The 12266-nt window shown below is 42.0% G+C and overlaps 1 protein-coding gene across 4 annotated transcripts in view; it reads right to left on the bottom strand.

Moving 5' to 3' along the window:
- Positions 1-291: 291 nt before the first annotated feature.
- Positions 292-12266, bottom strand: part of LOC114599869 (uncharacterized) — an 89799-nt gene continuing 77824 nt past the window's right edge. For all 4 annotated transcript variants that reach the window (XM_028735673.2, XM_028735664.2, XM_028735682.2 and 1 more), the window contains exons 8-15: positions 11622-11731; positions 10597-10645; positions 8854-8974; positions 7693-7787; positions 7086-7151; positions 6581-6680; positions 4053-4205; positions 292-2927 (exon numbers count right to left, since the gene is read on the bottom strand). In XM_028735673.2, the coding sequence (XP_028591506.2) occupies positions 1240-2927; positions 4053-4205; positions 6581-6680; positions 7086-7151; positions 7693-7787; positions 8854-8974; positions 10597-10645; positions 11622-11731 (2382 nt within the window). In that variant the 3' untranslated portion in view covers positions 292-1239. The remainder of the gene's footprint in view (positions 2928-4052; positions 4206-6580; positions 6681-7085; positions 7152-7692; positions 7788-8853; positions 8975-10596; positions 10646-11621; positions 11732-12266) is intronic.

Raw genomic sequence — 12266 nt, forward strand, 5'->3', positions numbered from 1 at the left:
AAACATTCACAAGACTTGTGATGACTTTCCTATCATCTCCAACATGCTTTCCACAAGGCTAGGCTGGAAATGGTATCCTTAGTGTCAATTCCACGGGACTCTTGTGGTTTGTCAACAGCCTAAGAATAACAGAGCAGTTCTAGTTTTTGTACAAGTGCACAGCCACAGTCACCCCTCCTGGTGACGTCTGCCACAGTCACCCCTCCTGGTGATGCAAGTGGTCCAAGGACATGAACCCATCCCTGGTGAGCTGCATGGAATCCAGCCCACCGCCTTGGCTTCTTTCAGAAACTCTTTACAGAAGCTTTTTTGAGTCACCTGCATGGTTGTGAGCCAGCTCACTTCCAGAATCTGCACAGGAAAAATACAGAGGGAGAGACAGGTAGACAGACCCTCCTACAGTTCTTCTGTCTGCCACAGTCACCCCTCCTGGTGATGCAAGTGGTCCAAGGACATGAACCCATCCCTGGTGAGCTGCATGGAATCCAGCCCACCGCCTTGGCTTCTTTCAGAAACTACTCTTGCTCTCTATGTGCAGGACATCACACAGTTCAACTGAACAGAAAAGCATTCCTCTGCATGAAATATTTTTACTAATCTTTGAGAATCCTCATCAGTGCAAACAAGTGAGGGAGCTAAAGAACAGGCATGCTGAGTCGCCTGGTTTCACTGCAAGAGAACACACACATGAACAATGTGTGCTGGATATTGCATAGATGCTGTAAAAGCTAACTTTCCTGACATGAATCACCCACTGCTTAATTTACAGGACTACACTGGCTGCTAGACTGAAACAGAAGAGCCGCACCACTATTGCTACTGAAAAGATGTGCTACTGGCCCAAACCTACAGCTGAGTGGTCCGCCTGCTTCCTTAAATGACTCCTTCCACCTCCCTGGTGTTCTAATCTCACCTTAAATTTTCAGCTGTATGGGTTTGGAAAGAAATAGTTCAAATGGTTTTGTCAGGTTAAATCTGTTAGACATCTACTCGGGTGTGAAAGAGGAGATGAAAAGCCGGATTCAAAAGCACTTTGGGAGCTGTCTGAAGAGGAGAACCCAAATTTGTAAAGGATCCATCTACAGGCATTGTCTACTGGCCTGTATTCTAAGCTCCATCCTGAATTATTGGCATACAGTATGACTGGCAATGCAGTTGCCTCCTTAGGCTGTGCTTTCTCATTCCAAACCTCTCATGAATAAGCGCTGTGAAACCTTAATCTCCTCATTCTCAGCTCTACTAGAATGTGACTGACTTAGACATTTGCACCATGGGAGGGCAGCCGGGGTAGAAATTGTTATCTGAATGAGTTTTGAAAACCTTGGGTGGGATTTTTGGCTTTGGCCTTTGAAGGGCAGGTGAACCACTCAAAGTCTTCCGTGACTTCTGGTCACAGTCCCTGGCATCCCCACCCAGAGTTTCCATAGCTACAGGAGGAAGTGTCTCAGCATCACCTGCATCATGGCAGCTGGCTTCTGGCAAGGGCAGAGCCACTTGCTTTTTGCTTGAGAAGTCTTGCTCAATAGCATGAGCCAAGTGAAGCGGGGTGGTAGTCTTTACTATTCTGAAGGGGCTGTGCTGCTCCTGCAACACCGGGGATGAAGTGGGCCGGGCTTGGAAGCCTTCTGACAGCAACGGCATCTCGGAGTCCAGCTCAGATAAGATTGGCACACTGCCCCCACCAGGGTGGTTCTTGTGAGGATGCAGTACCGCAAATGAAATGGGCTGGCCGTATTCATTGGGCTGTTGCATCAAATCTACCGTTTCCCAATTTTGCCTCTGCAGATTTTCTAGCTCCCCAACTGATGCAGACTTGGGCACTGTACACTTTAACACAGGAGAACAAAGCTCAGTCTGTGGTATTAAAACTGCCAGTTTCTTAGAACCGGGCACCTGTACAGGAGACTTCTCTTCTCCATTGTCGCCTTCAGACAGGTTATCATACTGAGATGCATTAGAAGGTCGCCGTTGTCCATCCTGAAATGGGAGAAGAAGAGCAGCAAGTGCTTTGGTCGGACATGGAGCAGCTGTGCTTTCTGACAAGTCACATGTTGTGGACTGGCTATGTTCTTCCATAGAAGACAAGTCTGGACTTGGAGGCTGGTACAGGTGATCTGGAAGCAGCACAACATCTTCAGATAATAAATCCTCAGAGGAGCAGGTGATGCTCCCATCTTGAAGAGCTGCATCATTGCACACAGATGATGCCAACTCTGAGGTTCTTTTCTCTTCAAGAGATGGAAGCAATGGCACTTGGCAGAATATCTCTGACTCCGATACTGTCTCTGTACTATTGGGGGTGATAGACAGGTCTGCTTCTAAGGTCTGGCTCTGCAAGTGAGACTCCTCCCAGAGAGAGTTGTCCATTGGCAATCCATCTGTCTCACCTTGAAGCCGCTGGGGAGCAGCATGGTCTATATCATCTATAAAAAGACAGGGGTTATTTTCCTGTAAACTATACCTCTCTACGCCACTGCTCTCCAATGATTCAGCCACCTTACAGACCATCACCACATCCTGACTTTCTCCAATGACCTCAATATCATCCAGCATTATAGGACCATCCTCCAATGGGATTTCATTGGCATTTTCTTCTACTTGTTTCCCTTCCATTTCAAACTTTTGGCTTGGCTGATGATGATTCTGGAATGGATTTTGGTGTACACCAGCTGGTTCAGCTTGGATGGGTGGTCCATTGGGTTGTGGAACAGAGACTATCTCATGCATTGCCTTATTTGAATTAACTATTGTTTCGTTCAAGTAAGTAGGACTTTTATCTGGAGAAGGTTGCATTACAACATCTTTGTCATGGTTGAGGTCCCCGGCCGCCTTTTTCTGGCCGTTAGCTGCAACATTAGGCTTCACTGACACTGGATTGAGAGAGAGCTCCAGCCCCAGAGGTTTCTTGGGGAATTCTTCAGATTTTGCTGTAATGAAAAGCCACACATTAGTTTCTTATTTTGAATCTAAGTGCAACAATGAAGGGCAGCTGAAAGGAACCCAAACTTTCTGTAGCCCAATTTAACGAGTGGTCAGGAAAGGAACAACAACCTGTCAGTCTAGTGCATCTAATTCATATATCCCCCCCCCCCCAAATTCATGGTGATATTTGCAGCTCTCCCCTCATCTGATTTAAATGGGGTTCTTTTTTAAATATTGCATTAACATTCATGCACATATGCAAACAGCTCAAGTAGGGCTCAGAAGCTTCAGAGCTTCCTAGAGGCAGCTAGTTGGCTGCTGGATACTGGGCTAGTAGATGGACCTTAGGAAGAGCCCTGCTGGATCATGCTCATGTTCATACTGTAACCTGTCAGAGCTTCCCCTCAAAGGCTAGGAATTGCTGACACCAAGCAGTCTATTTAGAACTCCTGGGCTTCTTATGGAACCACAGTTCCTAGTGTGTTTCATGAGAACTCATATATACTCTCCTAATTGCATGCCACCACAGCACCACACCATTTTGATGTAGTGCATGGTTTGTAGTGTCCCACTATCAACAGATAAGGTCAAATACCACCCCTTCCCCACATGGAGCAAATACTAAATCATGGGTGTGTTGGACCAATTACCATTACCATTTGAGACAGGCCCATGAAGGCCCATGAACTGCTGAGCCAGACCTGAGGCAACATCATCTTGGATGTTGAAGTCACACAAAACCACAGTTCTGGGTTCCTCCAACATCACACCCAAGACAAACTCGGCCGGCTTGGTCAGGGTGGACAGTACACCAACAGAATCCCTAGTCATGTCTCTTTGCCCCAACATCAGATGTAGGCCCCCCAGTCCCACTTCAAGAGAGGAGAGGGGCTTCCCAATGGTGGCAAGTGAACTCTAATGGAGTACAGCAACACTTCTCCAGACCCTGCCTCTCTTGGCTTTTGAAAGGGCTTTGTGTTTGTGCTAATAGTTCCCCATCTAACTTCTAACTGGAATTGGAGGCTAGGCCAACTGAATTCTGCTCAGACAGAGATATGGGGAGGTGAAGGGAGTGTGCTTGGGTTCACAGCAGATCATAAAAATATTACACATATTCTACTTTCGCTTACCCGGGGGTGGCAGGTCAAATTTCATTTTGCGCAGTTCAGCCATGGACGCTTGCAATTGTTCAATTACAATATCATCTTCAAAATGCAAAGAGCCAGCAATTTTTTCTTGCAGGAATTCCCTTAGATCCTCTAGGGTCATTTTCAACAAGCGCTCTGGCAGGCAGCAGAAAATACAGCACAATGAAGATACCATGAGAGTTCAGGCATATAGTTTCCACTGAATAGTGCTGATCTCAACAAAATAACAACTATCAATGCAGACAATAAAAAGGTAAAATTTGCAGTAAGTGTGAGTCATTGATACATTCCGCTTTGTATGCCTTTACATGCCTTCTATACTTACAGTTTTCTCTGTCTCTGATTAATGCCCTTAGATCTTGCCTGGCAGAAATTTATAGTGTTGCATAACTTCATCATTGTGGTATTTAGATTAATCAGAACCTCTTGCCTGAATAAAGCAATGTCTGGCACACTGCTGTCTGCAGCCATATGCAGAATGGTTCAGACTCAGATTCAGAATAACACCTCTAGGGGGAGTAAAGCTGCACTCTATTACTTGTTTGCATCAGATCAGCTTCTGACAATGTTGTTTGGTCATGAAAATGCACAATCCTCAGGAATTAAATTGTATGTGTTCAGAATAACTTCACAGAAAAGCATCTGTATTTACATATCTAATGTCACTCATAATTTGCGTGCAGAAATCTGTTCCTTTTCATTCCGCCTTTGGGGCCAATGTAAATGAATTTTTTGGCATATACGTTGCTATAATACATACACAGAAATACTACATATAAACACTGACTACATTATAACAGTGCAATGCATTTATTCCATCCATCTCACTCACACTGCCCACATATTCTTGTCCTGGGGATTTCACTTCTGAACAAATAGCTTTCTTTGCCTGACCAACAGGCTGGGTTGTGGCCTACCAAGTGAATGCCACTTACAAAAACTTCTAACAATGCATTACAGTAAGTGCAATGGTCTTTAGAGTGCCATCAGACTCTTCTTTGTGTGTGTGTGTGTTTTATAACAGACTAAAACGACTACCTCCTCTGGAATTTGTCAGAAAAGCATTTCAATATTGCCCTTCCCTTTTTTTCTTCCACATGCACATGCTCTAACAAAGAAAAGAAAAATAAGTCATAGAAGAAAAGAAACCACTTAAAACCAAATTACATTGTGTCTCCTTTAAAATTCAGGACAGACATTTAGTTTTCTGCACACAATTTACTTTTAACCCTTGAACATGTTCAAGATGCTAGACTTAAGGGAGTTTTTTTCCCCTTGCACAAAGTAGCAGCTAGCTAAAGCCATCTGGTAACCTTTATTGACTGTCTAGACACAAGTGAGTTCCACCCAAACTGTGGTTCACTCAGACAGTTTTCACACAGATATATGGGTATTCCAGCTTATTCCTTAGTGCAGCAGACACAGAATGCATTTGCAAGGCATACTATGAGGACTCCTCATAGGGTTGGCAGTGCTCCCCTGTTATATACAAGACAACCTACATGCAAAAGCAAAATTTTGTTGAACAAATCAGATAGACAAGTTTTTTAAAAATAAAAATGGTTAAGTACTGTAATCTGAAACCTCTCTGTTCACATCAGTGCAATGGTGGGGCTCAGCAAGCTGTGTGTCCACATATGTAAATGCCTCTGTGATCAGCCACTTGTTTTCAATGGCTCACTGCATCAATCAGATGAGTTCCTCCCCAAAACAACAAATGATTAAATATCCGCAGTGGCATAAGAATGGATGGGAGAAGAGAACACTAAGACTTCCCATTGGACTGCTGCACATCTAGCTAGCTGTATAGTTTCTATATCTCCATTTGGTGGCTTACAGAGAAAATCACTACATGGGAGTAATATAAGTGATTTCCAGGTACACTTGGCACTCGGTAAATGCCCTAATAGTTGGATTAATATGCAGCAGAGCAGCCAAACAAGCCAGTACTACCCCTTATAAAGTAAGTTCTGTAACAGTATATAAGATTTTCTGGAACATATGTAAGAAAAGAATTGTGGTTTCGGCTTGTTTTGAGTTCATCTGACCTACAATGCATTCAGCTCCGTGTTGGTAAATATTTGGTTAACAGATCCAGCTTGAGTCACTGGATGGTGAAATGAAGAGCTTTCCTGCAGGCTCAGAAAGAGTTGAATTAGGTCATTAGTTTTCCTACTTGCTTTCACTGTGGCTTCAAGGAAGGCCTAGAAGATGCATCACGAAATGGCACTTCAAGAGTTGGTGTACAAGTGCACGCTAACGGAGCCTGTGATGCAGATGAGCAACTTATCACAATACCCATTTAGTAAAGAGGCTAACCATTTAAACATGAACAAATGCAATATGAAGTCCAAGAATTGCCATTTTTATATTTGAGCCAATGAAAGGAACACAAAATATTTTGGGAACCTGCAGGATTCTTGCCCATAAAAATTGGCTCTCTTTTTATAAAGTTACATTCCCAGGTTCTTAGCACCATTCAGACTGAACAGTTGAGAGAAACAACTTACTTTTATGCAACTTGAGGATAGTGTAGGCCATGGCTGTCAGAACCCTCTCTCCTTCCAGAATGTAGATATCCCATAGCCGCAGAGTTAAAGTAAATGGGGTCTGTTTACAATATTAGAAAATTTAGATGTTATGCATTTGCACATAAACCACAATGCACAGCCACAGTAGCAAAATGTCCTTTATCAAATCAATACACATCTTCAAGCCAGAGTCAAGTCTATTTGTACTTTGGTATTAATTATCTTTCCAGCAAGTAAATTCAGACAGATTTGATTCCCATTTGGGCACTTTAACGTTAAAGAGCAAATTAGTCCAACTGACAATCCTATGTATAGCAGGACTTTTCACTTACCAGTCCCGTCTTAATTTAGATCATTATCCTAATTAATGCAAATACAAGCAGAATACGATATTAATTTTGATCAGGCACAAATTATATGGTGCAAGGAAAAAGGACACTGAAGTCATAAGCACATTGAACACCTCATTCCTCAAGACCCATACCCGGTCAATGAAGCACTGAAGGAACCACTTCGTTGTATAAATCCCTGTAGACATCTGCTCCTTGTCCTAAGGGAGAGTACAAATGAGGAAAATGTTCACTGAGCAGACAAGTTAGAGGGTTGCAAACAATATTTCTTTTAACTCTGAAAACTGGCATTCTTGAAATATTCCTGTATTTTCCCTCAAATGTTAAATGGCACAATAACCATGTACTGTAGTTATGTTTGAATTTGATAGCCAGGTCCTGTCAGTGGCTGAATTACTCTCTCATTTTACCTTGAAAGTGCTGCCTGCTTCTAGCTTTCCTAAATTATCCAGATTTTTAAAAGTTCCTCATTCTGTTCAGCCATAATTGCAGAATAAATTATTGAGATAAATGACACATTCTCCATTAACAGGAGCAATAAAGGTTTAAAAAGGAAGTAGTGCATGATGAAAAATGTGCTTGTGAATATGTGAACAAAAGATGATACTTCGATAGTTCTATATTTAGATGATTGTTACCCTGGGCTCCATTAGGAGAAAGAGTAGGGTATACAAATAACCACACACACACACACACACACACACACACAGCAAATTTTCACTTAACCACAGAAATTTTTACCATGTGCTTCTTCAGCTTTGGAAAGAGTTTGCTTAAGATTGCCTCATGATGGGCTTGGAATCTCTGTAGCTTTGGGAATCCAGGAATGAAAAATCCTTGGAAGGAAAAAGAGAGGAAACGCACAGAGTCAGAAGGAATTAGAAAGAAAAAGAGCAGCACAACATCTGATCTGGGTGCAATGATGGGGACCTTTCCTAAAATGCCCAAATACCAGCAGTTCCAAGCAAGGTGAATGTCATATGTGTATATAAAACTCTAGTGTTTGGTCCATAAAACAGAGTTTTACAGTTTCATATTTGGACAAGATCTGGAACTCTGCCCATGGATGCTGTGGCAGACCAGAACATCCAAAAGGTTGAGTAATTTTTATTCTCCAAAAATACCTTGTACTTAGCCAAGACTGCTCATAAGACTATGATTTGAGTTTCTTTGGGCCAGGCCTTGTTCATCCCTGATAGGATTACTGCTAGTTACAACAGTAGAATGCAACATGGCACCACAAACTTCTAATATCACTAAAATGCAGCCGATTCCTTTAAACCTAAGTTGTTTTTTAAGGAGAGCCAGAGGACTTTTTTGGTCCTCTTTACAAGCCAAGACATACGCAAAGGGATCAAGGCGCTGGTCAAAGCGACCTCTCAAACTTTAATCTCCTGTTACTTACAGGATTATACAAACTACCCTCCCTTTTTCAATAAAATACAGTCTGCACAGAGATTATTCTTCTCTGCTCCTTCCCAAAGCTTCAGCATGATAAAGGAGCTTAAATGTGGCCAAGTTTCAAACAGACCAACATTTTCTGGATGTGTTTGAACAGTTGCAGTTAAGATTTGTATTTTGCTACATATTTAAAGCAGAGTCCTGTAGGTACCTAGGTATCACAATATTTCAAAGTTACAAAACATTCATCCAAGTACAAGGGCCTACCCTCGTTCCATTAAGAGACCTCTCTGCACACCAGTAGTAAATGCATATATTGGTAATGAGAGAGGTGTGAGAAAAAAAGAAAGTGATGACAGCCTAATTCCCAAGTCCAGCAAATCAGAACCTGCTATAAAGTGCCCTGGGAATATGACTGAAGGATGGTACAATATTTATAATCAAGGAAATAAAAAACCAAAATATTGCAAAGGTGGCAGGGTGTTTTCAGCTGAACCTTACCATGCATTGCGTGCCTCTGATTGGTAAGTAGCTGTGCCAGTGCCCAAAAGGCATCCTCTTCGTTTAAGTACATCAGCAGGATAGCTGCAATCTGACTCATTCCTTGGCAGTAGCTCACTTCCTGAAAGATCCAAAGATGCAGACACACATTACACAAGATCGGCTTTACAGGAGAGTAGACATCACACACAAAAACAAAAGGCAACTTTCCCATAAGTACATTGAATGGGACACAAGTTTTATTCAAACTATTCAGGCAAGGGGGTGACTGGTGATCCTTGGACATGGGTGTCTGCAGGAATTTTTCTGGGGCAGCAGGCCCTTCTGGCAGATCTGGTGACTGGGCAGCAGAGGACTGAGTAGACCTGGTCTCTGAGAAGCTTGCATGTTAGATCTACCCCTCTCATTGTTTCTCAGTGGGTAGACCTGCCATCTGCCTATGTGCAGACCAGGCATCCAAAAACATCCCCATTTACCACTGAAATTCTCCGTTCTTTCCCTGGCTCACTTTACTCACTCCAGCCCTTAATCAATTGCACTGGTGTTCAAGTCAGCTTCACAGCACCCCTCTGCCCCCTCCAATAAAATCCCCAATATGCCACAATGAACTAAGTTTCAAGGCTGCCATGCACTATACCTCTACCCAGCAAAATGCATGTAACACTTGGCTGGTGTAATTCACTCTTTCTCTATTACAGTCCTGCTCCCTGCAATATAGGCATAATAATGATGGACTTTTATCTGCCTTGGCATTTGCAGAGTAATAAAAGTAATTCCTTACTTTTGCAATAAGTGAATTCAGATATCACAACCATTATAGGCAGCACTGCATGAAACAGAAACACTGCACACATGCCACTTTAAATTCTTGCTGGATAGCCAATTCAAAGAATAGGATAAGCATCTTCTGTTAAAGGGGGTGGGGATGAGTCTCCCCATGCTCATGGAAACAGTAAATTCTGTAGCTAATTTAAGCATATTCTCTCTTCTCTGCCCTGTGGCTGGAAGTGACTTAACTGACTGTAACAAATTGGAGTCTTCAGCTGTGAAGCAGCCACTGAATGCAGTAAAAGAAGTCACAAAGAGAATTGACCAATATCTTCCATTCAAATAGTAGGTCAGAGTCACAGAAAAGCTACTCAGAAAATATGATGATAGCAAGGCCCAAATATGCGGCTGTGTCTTTCTTTGTATCAAAAACAGAGCTATCACAGCATGGTTGAAATCTGTAGAATTTCCAGTTTCATGAACAACCCCCCCCCCCCATTAATTGTTTTGGTTTTTGCTTCCAGCATCATGAATGTTTCTAGCAGCACCTGGAGCTAAAGATATGAATGCAATTTTATAAATATACCATCCAAGAAAACGATATACATTGAATCAAGTACTTTTTCTGTATTTAATTACCCTGGGCTCTTCAAGATAACCTCATTTTGCATTCCTCCCCATTTGCTTCTGCCAAATTTGTGTGGAGGTTATACATTGCCACTGTTTATTGAGCATTCATCCTGATTTGTTTGTGTGGAGGTTATGTGACATCATCTGACCCTGCTGTTCTCCCACAATTTTCATTGCACTTTCCCATCATTTTTCTATGCCACTCAATACTTTCTGTACATTCATTTATTGTACAAGAGCAGTATGTTTTGCCAGCACAGAAACTAAATTCTTATTCTAAGCTAAACAAAACATTATTGCCATATAACACTTTTCAGTTTCCTGCTGAATCTCTTAACAGCTTACCGTGTTGTAAACTGAGTAGGCTGACAGGACATGAAACAAGGCTTGTTGCCTATTAAAGAAAAAAGAAAAAAAAAGGATGAGTAAAAACAACAAAGAGTGGGATCTGCCCTTTTTGGGTATTTTATTTTAATTTTTTTACCAGTTAAGGTGCTCATTATTTGTAGTGCTTTAGAAGAAGGATATTGTAACCGTATGAGAAACTAAGCAGTAGCACTGGCACACTGCACAATGGTAACATGTGCAGTGTGTCTCCCCATATGGAGAATGCTCTCCCAAAGGAAGCTTGCCTGGCAACTTCAACAGGCAAAATCATTCCTCTTCTCCCAGGACTTTGGCTAATTAAACAATATATGGCCCTTTAAACTGGGGGGGGTATTGTTTTTGTTTGTTACTATGGTGTGTATTCTTGTGCTTTTATACTGTGAAGTGTCCTGTGATCTTCGGATGAAGGGCAGTAGATAAATTTAATTAATAAATAAATGGGTTGTGGAATCCAGTGAGCACACAAACAGGTTGCAATATTCTCAAGGGTGCACTAGCAAGAGGGAGACTCTGTCCTCTTGTCAAACATTATCTCTAAACAACATCAAGATGATTCTGTAGCCTGCCAGTTCTTGCCTTCCACCTTATCCACTGAAGGTTGGAACTTAACATCCTAAGCATGTTTAGGAAGAGGGAGGATTGGAGAATAGATTTGGAATGAGAAAAGGTGTGCCTCCCTCCCTCTGAAAGCAATGGGGTGATGTCTGGTTCTTCAATAGTCCTTCATGGGGCAATATTTATTTGCTACCATTTCTTTCCTTTGCTTAAATTTTCTTGGAATCAAAATGCACTCTATTTTTTCTTAATTACTCTTACATAATCATCTCCCTGGAGACTTACATGATCTCTGTTCATTATGTTTTACACTCTTCCTTGACATTTTCCAGGAATTAGAAGCTTTCATTAAGCACATGAAGCAGCTGGACAAAGGATCACAGATAATATATATTTAAAATAGGAGGGAAGATCCATGAGAAACTCACTTTACTCCATAGCGATCCCGGAACATGATGTGGTTTCGAAAGGTGCGATTGACATCAAGGTCTATCTGCTTGATTTCTGATGAGAAACTCTTGGCTTGTTCTTTCATTTTCTGCATGAAGGAAGATGGGTTAAAGCATTAAGAAAATATTTTGAAGTATCTAGAGGTATCGGAATCTCTGCTTTTGGATGGCTTAACAACATAGACAACAGAAAACACTAACTGAAGTTGATGCACATAATTTGGAATAATACAGCAGTCAAATAAGAGGTGTTACTGGTAAGGAAAATCTACTTATGTATGTGGTTTAACTAACTGTTAGAGCGGGTATGGCTAACTTTTTTGGCCAGAGGACCATATTCACCCTTGGGTAACCCTCTGGGGTTTCTATACCAGTTGTAGGTGTAGCCAGCCCACACTCTCACATACATGAGAGTGAACCCATAAATAGCACACAGCCAATCTGTGCAGATCAGTTGAAGGGGGGCGTTAATCATCCCCTTGGCTCTCAGCAAATGTTTGGCCAGGGAGGAAGCAATTTGCATCCTTACTAGGGTGCTGGGGCTCTAGTGTGTCTACTTTATTTCCCCGCTTTTTCCCCTAATGCCACCAATAATATCTTGTGGGGTCTTGGGAGAGTTAGAAA

The sequence above is a fragment of the Podarcis muralis genome, chromosome 1 (genome assembly GCF_964188315.1).
Source record: "Podarcis muralis chromosome 1, rPodMur119.hap1.1, whole genome shotgun sequence".
Taxonomy (NCBI): Eukaryota; Metazoa; Chordata; class Lepidosauria; order Squamata; family Lacertidae; genus Podarcis; species Podarcis muralis.